This window comes from Ctenocephalides felis, unplaced genomic scaffold (assembly GCF_003426905.1).
Source record: "Ctenocephalides felis isolate EL2017-DRISC unplaced genomic scaffold, ASM342690v1 CF-g0.4_SCAFFOLD_00845, whole genome shotgun sequence".
NCBI classification, from domain to species: Eukaryota; Metazoa; Arthropoda; class Insecta; order Siphonaptera; family Pulicidae; genus Ctenocephalides; species Ctenocephalides felis.
The window spans coordinates 92310677-92326290 of record NW_020536999.1 but is presented as its reverse complement, the minus strand read 5'-3'; the positions used below and the strand labels follow the sequence as shown (position 1 = coordinate 92326290).

Sequence of the window (15614 nt, the reverse complement as noted above, 5' to 3'; positions counted from 1 at the left end):
AAAAATAATAAAAAAGCAATGAATTATAAATTATAAATCTGCAAGGTACAAATTTTGAAACATCCTTAAAAGCCCTTTATCAATTACCTGAATTGTCTGTCTGCCCTGAGCCCGTGCCACTCCCTGGTTAACTTTGCCTAAAATCAAAGGTGTTCCACCTGAAACTCTTCCAATCACCTAAATATAAAAAAAAAACATGAATCCAAGTCCTCGATACATCACAAAACCAAAAATTTTATATCAACTTAGATAACAAAATAAATGTATATAAGATAGATAAAGTGCTATAAATAAACAATTGTTCTAAAATGTTTAATTGTTATTGAAAAGTCCTTTATAAGTTGATATGATAAATTTTTGTTTTTGCAAATAAAATTACCTGATGACTTACGACATGTTGAGTTCCTGCCAATCGCGGTGCCTGCTGCAGAACTAACTGAGCCGGGACTGTTGTTGTTCCACCTGCTTTGCTCACCACCTGGGAAAAGGAAACAGAAAACGTATTAGTACCTTTATTCTATTTGACCAATAAATTTGACATTAAGAATTAGGAAGAGTCAATTATCTCCTTTTACCTGTTGGTGTTGCTGTAACTGCTGCTGCAGCTGCTGCTTTCCTTGCTGCTGTTGCCTCGACCGCTGCAACGCCGCCATCTGCTGCTGCAATTGTCTAAACTGCTGCGCTGTAGCTCTAACAGCAGTTCCTCCTGCAGCTGTCAGGGCGGCTGATGTACTTCCGCCAACCACGGCGGCAGCAGCAGTGTTGGTGGAGGACACTGCGGATTGCTGGAGGGCTATGTTTGCCGTCACGTTGGCTTTGGTGCCTGCTGCAGCAGCATTCTGAAATGGTGTAATAAACTTATTAGTAATTAATGATTATTATATATACTCTGATAGGTTTAAAGTTCAATTGCGATTTTGAAGTATACGAAATTACTTTGTGGACTTATGTTGTTCATCATTTAATTTGGTATGCATAGATTTTTACCTTAAGCTGTTGCTGCTGCTGCATTTGCTTCTTGAGCAGCAAAGCAGTAACGTCTGCTTCTGTCAACTGTCTTGTTACCGACTGCTTACCTGGTGCTAGTTGCTTTACAACCTGAAAATAGAAAAAAGTATAATGTAAAGAAATTGCTGCATTATAAATAGTACCTGATATAATTTAATTTAAATGCATTATACCTGTGCCCTGCCAGGCTGTGCCACAGTTATTGCTCCAAGAGATGAAAACGAAGCAATAGACACTTTCTGTCCAGCTTGAGCATTACCAGTAAGTGATGCAATGATCTGAGGACTTCCTGCAAATTACATGAAATTTTATAAATCAGTAAGACTCAATTACTTCATTGGGTTAACAAAATAATGATAAATTCACTTATTTACCTTGAACAGCATGTAATAAATGTGGTCTCTGCTGCTGTTGCTGCTGCACATGCTGCGCAAGAGCCCTCTGCTTATATAGAAGCAACTGCGCAGGCGTCACACTTCTTGTCACACCCACCGTCTGCTGCTGCTGTCCTACGCCTACTTGCTGGGTCACAGTTGAAGTTGGAACACCAGTCACACCAACCAAGAAAAAAAATAAACGTCAAAAAAAAATACAAACTTTCAACAAGTGTAATTTTCCATCTTACATTTACTAACGACAGCCACAGTCTGTTGCGCCAGCTGTCCATGCAATCTCGCCTGCAGCTGCGCCTGCGTGATTCCACCAGCAGTCGAAAACGCCTCCTGAAATAGCTGTACCGCCAACTGTGACGACGCCACCTGAACTACTGCCGGCAGCAATAGTAGCTTGTTGCTGCGAGGAAGACAAGACACGCTGGCGAAGTGCTTCTTGGAGACTGCTCGGAGGTAGTAACTAGAATAAGAAATTATTATAAAAAATAAATCAGAGATACTAAAATTATTATCATCTTACCTATCCTCTGAGCTCGGCCCAGAAGCAACCAAAACGCCTCCACCAGCAGCTGCTTGTTGCAATTGCTGTTGTGAAACAACTACTGTTCCTCCAGCTGTCCCTGTCTGCTGTATTATTATCGGAGCATTCGCCAAAGAAATACTCTGCTGCTTCACAGCCACGCTGGTACCATCAGGTTTCTGTTGCAAGTATTTTATTCCTTCCTGTGTCTTCACTTGTTGCTGCTGCACCGTAGACTGTTGCTGTACAGATTGCTGCAGGGCTTGTTGAACCTGTGGTGGATTGTGCTGTTGCTGCTGCTGGTTGTTGAAATTGTTGTTGTTGTATCAAAGTTGATTGCTGTTTCTGCTTCTCCTTGGCGATACGCTCTGCACGACGTTGAGCTACCTCTTCAGGTTTTAAAGGCATATCATAGTTAATACCAAAATCTTGAAAAACAAGAGCATGTTTACTATTCCCACTTGCTGTATTTGTGCCTTGTTGTCTACCAGCAGCTGCATGTCCAGCAGCACTTTGCTGTTTTCTAGCAGTCACTGCCTTTATATTTTCAATCCTCAATCTGCGAAGTCTTGCAAATGCCGCACCATTATCCTGTGCAATCAGCTGCTCCGTGCGGGGCTGTGGATTCAAATTCCCTAAAAGAGCCTGGTTGGCACCTGCACGAGCTCGAGCTGAACCGCCCGACGTTGGAGTCCCTGAGGAAAAAAAAATTATGAATAACAACTCAAAATCAAATAATTATTTGTTTTTACCTCTACCACTTGCAGCTGGTGCTCCATTCTTCTTAAGCGCTTGTTGCCTGCTCCTTGTGCTTGTGCTGCTGCATTTCCTGCATTGCTATTCAATTGCTGCAATGGTTGGTAAATACCTAATTCTCTTGGAACAATGACGTTTTCATAACGCAAACGGCACTTTTTGGTGATCTGTATATCCTGGAAACAGCATTCACCATGTCTGACACCAAATCCCAATTTACTGTGTGGCCTGGGCACTCGGTTCCAGAAGTAAAGGAAGTCCTGGATAAATTTAAGATTGAAATTACAACTATTTCCATGGTAAAAATAAGCCAATTTCTAATAAATAATAATAATTCATAATACCTGATATTTAGTTATAGCCTGTATCAAAGCCCAATCTTCATGGATCAACCTGGAAGAAAAAATATTGTTCTGTACCTATTTTCCATTTTCATTTCAGATCAGTAGGAGATCAGGAATTGGAAAATATCGACGACAAAAATGCCAATACTAACAATAAGAAAGAATAAAGCAATCTAAATTTTTTGTAAAATTACTCACCATTCCAAAATCACATCAGATTCTGCTTGCATCATATGCTTATTGCCTTATGCAACCCTAGAAAAAAAAAACAACATTTATAATCACCAAAAAATTACCAAACGTCTAAAATCTTTCCACTCACCTCTCTGTCCAGAATTAACAGCAGCAACATGTTTGTTGATGATATTGCTGATACCTCAACTTGGCATCCCGTTTCGCCCTGGTGGCTGCAGAAGATGCCGAAACCGGTTTCGTGAACAAACTCCTCGGATATTTGCTAGGAGCTGCTAATCCATCAGTAGCATGGGAAATGATGCATCATCAAATTCTGATGATGATCAAGACCTGAAGCAGAAGACACATGATCCTGTCTGTTGGAAGCTGACGCCATAAAGCGTTGGTATTTAGTTGGACGACGACCTGGCAGGTAAAGGACACACAAAAATAATAATGGACACTCATTAACCAAGTCTCAGTTTTGTTACCTTCTCCATGTCCGCCAAGTTGTCCACTAGAACTTGCTTGACCACTTGATCCAATCTTCCTCTTGTTTGTACCACTAGTTCCACTCCCAATACTGGAGTTGCTCCTGTGCTGCTGTGTTTGGTGCTGCATTGGAGGTTGATAAACTGGTGGCAGTTGGGCTTCTGTCATTATTTCAGTGGTGTCGTACAGTAGTTGGAGATTGGCGTCTATGTAAATGTCGCCCTTCGCCTTGGGGAGGTGTCGGGGACACCAGAGCTGGGGGAGTAGGAAACATGAATATAAACAAAATAGGATATTTTTATCTGTGATAAAGTATTATGTAAAAATAATATAAGAAGTTAGAATTTCTTAATATTTATGTTGAAAATTGTTCTTCAATTGTCCATACGATATAACAGTTACCAGTACTTATGATTCAAACATCCAATTCAAATTTTTAAACAACCAAAAAACCTCTGGTTAAACCAGGATATGGACAAAATAGAAACTTCATCAAGTTCTATCTTGTCAAGCAATACAAAATGTGTAACATTGTCTTTTTAGGGGAAAACACATTAATCAATAATATTTATGGAAGAAAGCAGAACAAAAAACCTGCAGAGCAAAAAAAGCTGTGCTGATTGAGGACGATTAATTAATATTGCCTTTATTTAAGAAAGCAGAGATTAAAATATAAAACTGGTTTTGAAGGATTGATAAAAAAAAAAAATAGAAAAAGTGGTCAGTCATAGAACCAGTCAAAGAATTAAGTATTAGAATTAGGAGTTGCTTCTTACAGTATGGTTGCTCATTTACTTTATTTTGTGCATTGATTAAAGATGGTAATTAAGTAATTTTTTAGTTAAGATAATGTGTTGACATTTTGAAAACAACCAAGTGTATTTTAAATAAACCAAGTTAAAATAAAATAAATAAATTAAATATTAAGAAAAGTCTTACCGGCATTTGAGCCAAAGTCTTTTCATCGATCCATTCCTGAAAATCAACAATTTCCTTACATAAATTATGATGAATTATTGATATATAAAAGTGGAATACAAAAATATTATCGGTACTTACCACAAGCCCTCTGGTAAATGAAATTATGTATATACATGTATAAATATATATTTGGGCACACAAATTTTTTGTCCATTGGGGCATTTTGCAAATTTTTTATTATTTTTACCAAATAAAGTAATAAACCATAGCTTGAAGTCAAATTTCCAATCAGCAAAAATTTTTAACTGTTTTGGATCTGGAACATTTTCCAATAAACTTTTTGCACATGACATTGATTTTTTATAGCTAAACATAGACTAGATAAAGAATACAAAAAAAAAATGTAGGAAATTGTACAATCTTTTTTATATATCCGGACAGAAATATTTTACTTGCGTTAGTTAGTTTCTTTGAAAAATTTCTCAAAATGACCCATAGAAACAAAATTGATATGTGCCCAGAGCACTTTACCATCATCAGTGGTAAAATGTTACCAAATAAATTTATGTATGTATGCATGTATGTATGTATGTATGTATGTATGTATATATGTATATGATATATATATATATATATATATATATGTGTGTGTGTGTGTGTGTGTGTGTGTGTGTGTGTGTGTGTGTGTGCATGTGCTTATGAATATTTTCAACAACCACCACATAAAATTTAAAAAAAACAATCAATAAATGAAGGGATAACTCTACCGTATTAAAATTTATCATAAATGAAAAATGAAATGAGCGACTTTTCATATAAACAACAATTTTTTAAGTGATTTAAAATCCTTGCTTTGCTAATATGCTCACAAACAAAATTCAATTCATTTTGGAATGGCAAACTCTTAATTTTTATGTTTTCATCACAAACATCCAAAATTTGGTGCCAATTTTTATAAAAAAAAAATAATATAAAATAAATATAATAAATTTGCCATTTCAATGTTTTTTGTGTAAACGACCAAATTTTGTTGTTTAAAGAGACTTAATAACAAAGCAAAGACACACTTTGAAAGTTTTTTTGACACCAAAAATAATATATATGTATATATGTTGGAAGAAGACATATAAACATATATACTTGGTTACAAACACTCATTTTAAATTTATTGTTGAATAAAAACTCAAAAATTTAGAGTTATCCCTTTCCAACCGCGAACACGATTTTATAAATAATTGTATATATAATATACAAAATATTAGCCAAGGCAAGGAAAAATATCACTCAAAAAACATTTCTACAATTGCAATGCATTTTTATTTCAGTTTCAGTTTTTTTTTTTTTAAATTCTCATCTTGCACATTTTTTTCCATGATAATAAATTTTAATATATAATAATCATAATTAATACTAAATCTTAAATAACTTAAACAAATACATTTACATAATTTATCATACAACGAGTAAAAATTAATTTCCATTTATACATTTCAAGTTTTAGCCCTTGCGGTACGGTTAAAATCGTTCTGTACAACAATTGTCTAAACAAATAAATAATTACACTGATTTTAATTAAAAAAGTCTTTTAATACGTAAAACACTTCATTATCCCTTCATTTATTTTGGCAAATTTTATCCACTTTTTCATTCAGAGGTAAGAAAACAAAAATCGATGCCTTCATAATTAAGTAGGACCAAAATAATGTTATAAAACGCATCGATTATTGCTTTTCTAACAAAATATATACAAGTTACATACAAATGTTTTTAACATTAAAAAATATGTATCATTCTTAAAAGCAACGTTGTCGAAAACTCGGGACGTCCGATAATTGAATTCATATTCATTCTTATTATTTCATGAATGACACTTTATTATATTCTGAAATTATTTGAATAAAAAAATTGAATGTACTTGTTTATAATACACACATACAAATATATATATATATATATATATATATATATATATATATATATATATATATATAATTCTTTTGAAAATTTTCAGGTATCAGAACTAGTTAAGTCCCATCACCAGTTTTTTTTTGTCCAAAACTAAATTTATTTAAAAATTAATGAATAATTTGATCATACCATAATTCATTATTATAGTTCGTCATAAATATAGTTACATTAGTTATTTTCTTTTTGTACAAAAAAAACCCAGCGGTGGAAAATTTTTTAAAAACATTTGCAAGAAATATTCAAGAAACCAAATATTTTGAAATCCAGGATTTTTTCAGGGAATCCAGGATATATATATATATGTATGTGTGTGTTTCATAATTATGTACATACAAAAATTAAATTACCAAAACTAACTATTTCCCTTCACTCTTTGCCAAAGACACCGATTGTCTCGTTTTCCGTTTAATCATAATATCGTCCGAAGTCTGTTTCAGAAACTTCTTAGTTTTGGTTTTCCCTACAATACTTTTATTACCAGAAATATTATTTTCCGTGCAGTTCTCCCTACTTATATTTTTAGGTGACTTAACCAGCCAACCGTCCAAAGTTCTATTATTACTAGGCATGATCGCCCATTTTCTCGACCTGCTTTTTATTTTATTTGAAGAACCATTGCTCTGAGTTACATTAATAACCGATTGTGTCGATGAATCAATTTCGGTCGATGATTCATCTTCTACTTTTTTCGGTAGCCTCTCAATGCCGAGATCAGAGTCGTTCCCTAAACAAACTTCATCCATCTTCGAGATGTGATTGTCGTTCAATAATTTCGTGCACGCGTTATTAATTATTAACTCCGTATCCAAAGCGTCTAATACAACAGTGTTATTTAATTTATTTAAACTATTCTTATTATTAGAATCATTCGTTTCACATTTATCATCCACCCAACTATCATCATCACTATCTAAATCTGAGCTTAAGTCTAAATTAGTATCACTAACCGATTTAAAGCCACTGAAATTCTTATTCTTACTTTTTAATTTGCTATTTTTTAATTTACCGGGACCGTTCTTTGTCACTTTGTTTACGACAGGTTTTACACCTGGCAGGATTGGACTGACGTCTAAAGTCCAAAGGTTTAAAGGGATTTTACCTGTCGAACGCGTCCTGGGACTGTTGACATCGGAATTTATGAGTTTGGTTAAAGTTTTTGGTTTAGAATCGGACGTGTTGTTTTCGACAACGCTGCTATTTCTAAATGATGACACTGGCAAATCATCGTCTGATGCGTCCATCGCGGACTTTGAGTCATCATTCAATGTCGACACATTACTGTCGTCGTTTACTGTTGATTCGACAGTGTCATTGGTATTAATTCTAGCTTTCTTCCTCAACTTCCTCTTCAATCTAACTCTATTCCTCTTTCTACCAATCTTAGAAGAATTGTTTGTTTCATTAACCTGATTCAAAGCATCATCTCGCGGATACGTCAAATCGTTTGCTGAATAGGGTGAGTTCTGATAGTTCTCATCGTCTTGGGCATTCCGTTTGTCCAATTCCATCTGCTCCTGTCTCAGGGCTTCCAGACGATTCTTTTCCCATTCTAAACGTTTTTCCTCAATTTCTGCTTCAGCCAAAGCCAGTTGCTCCGCGGAGAAGCAACCGCCGTCGTGCTGTTCTAGGAAATTCATCGCGTATTTTTCTAAAGGATTCAACTGAAAAAAAAAACAGTATAAATACATCATACAACTAGTCGGTTTGGTATTTAGCCTTGAAGCAAGTTACATGAACTTCCCGATATGTTTAAATAATCGACTTAATCAAGAAAAAAATGTGTAAATAATATACTTCATCATTCCTACTTTTTAAAAAAAACGATAATGATTTTAGCAAAGTTTGACAAGTTTAGCAAATTAAACTACTTGTCGTAAGGCCGCAATATTACAGTAAGTTCTATAAGACCACGATGTATATCGCCAAAAAAAGTTCCATGAAAATCGGCTTAAATTTTTTTTTTCAACAGTTAATTACAAGAAAACGGCTTGGTAGATTTTCACCTAAAACTAATCAGTACTATTCCCAACTAATATCTTTCGAACAGTTTTTAATTTTTTAAAATCGGTTCGATAGAATGAGCTTAAATGTGGACGAAAAGTTTAACACTTTCTTTCAAATTGCAAAGAAACGGCTTGGTAGATCGTCACACAAAACTGACAAACGATAGTCCTCACCGAAATACATCAAATGGCTTTTAAATTTCTAAAATCGGTTCAGGCGTTTTTGAGAAAACGTCGATCAAAGGTCTAATTTTGACAAATGCCAAAAAAACGATACCAATTTTTGCAAACTTTGACGAATTTTTAAAGTTAAACGAGTTGTTGTAGGGCCGTAATATTTTAGTATGATCTAGAAGACTATGGTATCAACCGTCAAAAAAATAATCATAAAAATCGTCGATTTTTTTTTTTTTAAACTTTATTACAAGAAAACGGCCCGGCCGATCTCTACCAAAAAACTAATCAGGTCGATTCCCAACCAATATCTTTCGAACGATTTTTTAATTTTCAAAATCGATTCAGAATTGCGGGCTAAAACGTGGACGAAAAACTTTTCACTTCTCTGTTATTTACGAAGAAACGGCTTGGCCGATCGCCGCACAAAACTGACAAACAATAGTCCTCATCGAGATACATCGAATGGCTTTTAAATTTTTGAACTCGGCCCAGCCGTTTTTGAGAAAACGTCGATTTACGGCAAAAAATCTGTTGGTGCACACGCACACGCGCACACAATACTTTTTCCAAATTTGGTCTCATTCGATTCAGAATGGCTTGAAACGTCGAGAAAACATAAAATTAGCGAGTCGGATTTTTTGATGAAAACATAAACTTCTCCTTCGGGAAGTTAAAAACTTCTTTGCACCCATATTGAAATTATATCAATTATTACCTGTTCCAAAAGCCTCCGTACTTCAATTTCAGCCTTGCTCAATCCTTCGTTGTTTTCTTGATTTATTGGAATGCTTTCGTCAAACTCCTCCAGATCAGCAGACATCTCGGCGGTCGCAGTTTTCGCCGCCATCGCGTCCTGGTCGTCCTCGCATTGGTTCATCGCAGACTCCAGGGCTCCTGCAGCGGTCTGGAAAAGGAAAATGGATAGAATTAATACTCACAATTGTTTTAAGAATAAACAAATCAGAATAACTATGAATATAAAATTATAAAATTAGATTTTCTGTCAAGAAATAAATTTCTCTTTAAGATATTAATGGTTAATTAATTACCTTCTCCAAAGGCAAACCCGTAGCTGAATCACTCTTAGACAGTTTTTCCATCCTCTGCTTATTCTGCTCCAAAATCTCTGCCATCCTTTGAGAAGCATCATCCTGGGTTGAGTCAACAGCAAAGAGATCCTGAATGGTGTTTTGCTGAAAAAAAAACGAAGAAAACATTAATTTAAGTAAGAAGACAAACAAAAGTGTTTGCTGAATTCTTTAAACATCATCTAAAATATTCAATATATTACTATTTTTCTTCCTTCCTGTGTTCATGTTTAGTTAAAAATGATACATATTATTTCAATAATACACATGTATCTATTATCCTTACCGATTTGAAGTATGCAGTCGTAAAGTTGCCGCCCTCGATAGCCAAATCGCCGAGCAGCCTCTTCTGGTTGGCCTTTTCAAAATATTCTCCTCGATTGTCTTCTCGCTGACAAGTCTGTAGATGTGAACATCCTTAGTCTGTCCTATCCTGTGACAACGATCCTGAGCCTGAGCGTCCATCGTGGGATTCCAATCCGAATCGTAAAAGATGACGGTGTCCGCACCTGTAAGGTTGACACCGACACCACCTGATCGGGTTGATAGAATAAAAACGAAAATGCGCTTGTCGTTGTTGAATCTTTCCATAAGAACCTGGAGGAAAATGACACATGATTAGTATTAAACTGTATGTAAAAATCTATAAATCCTTTCTACCTTTTACCTGTCTCTGATCAACTTTAGTGGTACCATCTAGCCTCAAATAAACATGTCCATGATAGTTCAAGAATGCTTCCAAGACATCCAACATCCTGGTCATCTGTGTGAAGATTAGCACCCTATGACTTTCCCTCTTCAGTTTCCTCAACAATCCATCTAAAATTTGTAATTTTCCGCAATCGTATTGCACCAGACGAGCCTCAGGAAACTTGACAGCTCCTGCTGACTGTATCGGATGCAGAGCCACTAATGATTTTTTGGCAAGAGGTGTCAAAGAAGATTCGAAGAGTCTTTCTTGATTCAGTCTAGATGGAGATGGGTGGGACACCATGACCTGGGTGCTGAGGGCAAGGGCTGGCTGGACAAACATGACGTAGCTGGAAGAAGAAAATAGGTGTAAGTGGCATTAATTATTTTACTAATTACTTTATTTACTAATTTGAGGAGTTACAGCATGTGCTGTTAACTACCATATGTTAAAATTTTAACATAGCAATGCAAACGGTGCGACCTGAAGAGCTTTTTGAAAAGTAATCAAGGTAATAAAGATATAAGGGTAATGGTTCTTCAGAACCATAAATTTTATTAAGTTGTTTTCTTGAGTTCTTCAGGACTCATCACCACAATTTCTAACAATATGAATGTTTTAAACTATTTATTATTTTTATTAATGACATATCTGATATTATTAGCTGTCCACATTTATTATTTGCAGATGATCTCAAACTATATCTCAAAATAAATTCTATTGATGACTGCTTATTATTACAGTCTCAACTTGACTCTTTCCACTCTTGGTGTGTCTATAACAAATTACATTTAAATATATCAAAGTGCAAGATTCTTAGTTTTTCACATAAGCGCGTTCCAATACATTTTGATTATAAAATTTCTAACACCAGCATTGATAGATGTAATAAAATTTCAGATTTAGGAGTTCTATTTGATTCTGGTTTGTTTTTCACGGATCATATAACTGATATTTGTAATAGAGCACATAAATCTTTAGGTTTGATACTGAGAAATTATAAACAATTCAATTCTAACAATGCACTTCTTTGCATGTACTATTCTATTGTACATTCAAAATTAGAATATGGTTCGATTATTTGGTATCCTCATCAAATCAACAACACTGATGCGATAAAGAAGGTTCAGCGAAATTTCTGAAATATCTTATTATAAAACATATAAAATTTACCCTGAATGTGGCTTTGACCACAACACTTTACTAAAAGAATTTGGTATTCCTTCCCTTGCCTCATGACGATTTATCTGTACAATTATGTTCTTATTTAAACTTTGCAATAATTCTATAGACTGTCCTCTTATTCTTAATCAACTATCCTTTAATGTTCCAAGGCTATCTACGCGTTCACAATTATTTTTCAATTATCCTACTCCTAAATCTAATTCTCTCTTAAATTCGCCTATTTTACTTATGTCCCCTAACTTTAACTTAATTAATAATGAAATAAATATTCACAACACTTCACCTAATCAAATAATCACCATCTGCACAAGTTAACCTTTTTATTTTCTTTTCAAATACCTCATTATTTTATCTTATTCTGTTTATAAATAATATTGTTACATTCTGCATTATATGTAACTTTATGTTAAGCATTTTATGTTAATAGCTATATATTGTAATTTTGTATATATTTTAATTGTTATTTATTATGTAAAATAATTGTATTTTTGAGTCCTCTTGGAGAAATCTGTGGGCTATATATTTAAATAAATAAATAGATAAATAATTTATTTTTAAAAAATGTGGCACTAAAAAGAAAAATCACAAAAATAAATTCCTTGTGAAATTCGTCGGTTCATGCCTTAATTATTATCTAGCACTGCTCCGAAAGCAAGGAGCAATATTAAATTGCAATTGCTGATAATCATTCAGTGCAAATTTATCTAAACATTTCTTAATTGCATTTTCTCCACAAAACATATATTTCTCCTATCATATCAATCAAATTCTTTGCATTATAAAAGATATATAAAATATTATGTCCTTTACCTTTGGCAATAATCAATTATCTCATTGGCCCGATCTTCAAAACTCCTGATCCAGGATTTGAGTGTCAAATCCAATTTGCTATCAACTGCTGTTATGCAATTAACATATCCGTCGCAAAGCCAATTTGTGGGTCTTTCTGTACGTTGCTTCCTGCTATTTCTTGACCTGCTCCTGTCCTGATGAGATTTGGAGACTATGGCTACTTTATAAAGATTGTTTGACCTCAGAGTGTCAAAAGCCAAACGAAGATCCTCTCCATAGACCGGATAAGCTCGACATTTTCGCCTGTTGACGTAATGGAGCCAGGATAGACGGTTTTTGCGACGGATTGTCTTCTGATTCTCCCTATCACTCTGCAAGAAAAGAATAAATAATAAAATTTGAACTTCAACAAATTTAAATTATATCAAGATTCAATTTCCACTCACCAAGAAGAACTCGGATCTGACAACCTCCTCATCAAGCCTCTTAGTCTTACTTTTCTTACTCCTGCCACTGTTTTTGGACGGACTCATCTGCCTCACTTGTTGCACCAGAGCTGCAGTTAAAATTGCAGAACTGTGTTCATTTTTGGTATTATTACTATTTGGGGTACCGCCATTGTTAACAGCTGATGGACTGGTTGTGCAACCTGATGCCAAACCATTGTTGGGAGTTGTGTTGTTCGGTGACTGGTTTGATGAATCAGGAGAAGACTGAAATAGAAAGAATTGATAGAATTAGTAATTTGTAGAAGTATATTGGAGCAACTAAGGAGTGATTAACACATATGTGACTTCAAACTAATGATTATTAGTTATTATGATTATTATTAGTTAACTAAAAACTTATAATTTAAAACACTTTAAAATATGAAACAAAATTTTAATTTTTTTTTGACTGTTATTGTTAAAAACTTAAATTAGTTAGTTAACCAAAAACCTATATTTTAAAAACACTTAAAAATTGTGATACAAAATATTTCCTTCATCAAAATACCTAAAAATTTGTAAAAGAAAAAAAAAATGTAAAAATATTTACAATAATAATAAAAATGATAATGATAATATTATTATTAATAATAATAATAATAATAATTACAATAATATAAGACACTTAAATTTGTTAAAATATCATAAAATAACCTAAATTTGTTAATATTGTAAAAGTATTTTAAAGCTTATTAAAATACTTATTAAATTTTTAAAAAATACTTGCCACAAACAAACTAGTTATATTTAAAAATAATTATAATTAACTAAATATAATAAGTTTATAGTAAATAAATTAAGTAATAAAATAGCTAATAATTAATAAATTATATAAAACCTATAAAATTGACTTAAGCATTATATAATATTAAATATTATACCGACGGCTTGTAAAATTAATAATAAATAAATAAATATAAATACTGCAAAATAAGAATTTACCAAAATATAAACAAATTGTTGATGAAAATAAAATAAGGTAATGAAGTCAATATTTATACACACCTGATGTAATCTCACTGTTCCTCGAATGTGATTTAGATAAATTTTTCCAGCTAAAAGAATCGATTATTAAGTAGATTGAGAATAAATGATAAATAAAATTAATTAATAAAATAATACATGTTTCAAAAGTAATTTATAAATGCATCATTATTTACCATTTTTTCTTTTTGCAAGTTTACTGCTGCAGCAATTCCTGACAAGTGTTCTTCTAAAATAAATAATAAAATAAATATTAACTAAAATGTAATCAGTGTAATGAAAATATTGAAGAAGCTCTAAATATATATTATATAGATTAAAATAATAATTTTAATAATAATAATTTGATTTACCTCTAAGTATTCTGTTGTCTATTGGTTCATCTGCAACAAGAAACCAAAAAATTACAAAATACACCTAAGTTACTTTGCATCATTACATATTATTTTGTTACAATTCATTTCTAAAATTTTTTTGTTCCATTTATCTTACCTTTATCCTGTTTGATCATCTTAACAGCCGGACTGGTGCCAACAGCAACAGTTTCATTATGAACGATTTGTTTCTCTCATCTCTCCTGGTGCGCCCTCTGCAAAACTAAAAAATAGCCTGTAAGGAGCAGCAGGAGCTTTTATTTCGGCCGCTGCGCGTTGGCATTGGCATCTCTTCTATAAGTTTCCTGGGAGTGCAAAGTCTGGACATTCGGTGGGCTACAAAAGCTGATATAGTGGTCTCGTTGGACAGGAGGGACATGTTTATGCTGCAGAGATCGACTTGCTGGAAATAGAAATATGAAATAGAATATTAAATGAACTTATACTAATGGCAAAATATAAAAAAGTAATATGTTAATTAGAAGGTTCTACAAAGCTGAATAATCAATTAATAAAATTCTAGATTTAAAAAAATCTTATTTTAAGTCAACAAGCATCTTATTTGTTAATCAGATCAATCAGTTTTTAATATTATTAATTTATAAATTAGATTTTACTTAATTTTTTCTCTGAATAATAAATAAAGATGTATATATTGTAGTGATTCAGCACCCTTTGTTTGAGAAATCCATAAACAAATGGTTGGTAATTGTCTCACCGATTACTATTCCTTTCTTAAATAAATGAATATCTCTAAATATATAATTGCATTTAGAGATATGGATCTGAAAGGATTTACTAAATAATTTTTAAATGTTTTAAATTATTTTTCTTAACCGGATAACAATAACATCAAATTAATCTTGTAGAATTACTTTATGTTACAAAATATAAATAAATAAATAAATATAAAAGAAAAAAATAAAGTAAGCAGTCTGAAGATGTCGTAGATAGTCTGTAAATAGTTATAAATTATCTGAAAATAATAAAATCGTCAAAATAAAAAAAAGTTTGTGGATATCCTGAAAGTGTTGTAAATTGAATAGAATAGTTGTAATAGTCTAAAAATGTTTAAGAATGTAGATAATCTGAAAATGTAGAATGTAGATAGTCTGAAAATGTTGTTGTCAGTTTAAAAATGTCGTTGATAGTTTGAATATCTTGTAATAGAATAAAATAGTTGTAATAGTCTAAAAATGTATAATGTAGATGGTCTGAAAATGTTGAAATTGAATAAATAGTTGTAATAGTCTAAAA

At 32.9% G+C, this 15614-nt stretch overlaps 1 protein-coding gene and 1 long non-coding RNA gene across 2 annotated transcripts in view; both read right to left on the bottom strand.

Annotated features, from left to right (window-relative positions):
* LOC113363025 (helicase domino) overlaps positions 1-15614 on the bottom strand; it is a gene marked incomplete at its 5' end in the record, with an annotated part of 61874 nt that overhangs the window by 15648 nt on the left and 30612 nt on the right. The window contains 5 exon segments of the mRNA XM_026605516.1: positions 10511-10883; positions 12530-12882; positions 12958-13224; positions 14005-14054; positions 14160-14212. Coding sequence (XP_026461301.1) covers positions 10511-10883; positions 12530-12882; positions 12958-13224; positions 14005-14054; positions 14160-14212 — 1096 coding nt within the window.
* Positions 14179-14552, bottom strand: LOC113373849. The gene is made up of 3 exons (XR_003366915.1): positions 14476-14552; positions 14337-14366; positions 14179-14212 (listed from the first exon to the last, which is right to left on the bottom strand). It is a non-coding gene; the product is annotated as an uncharacterized LOC113373849 (long non-coding RNA).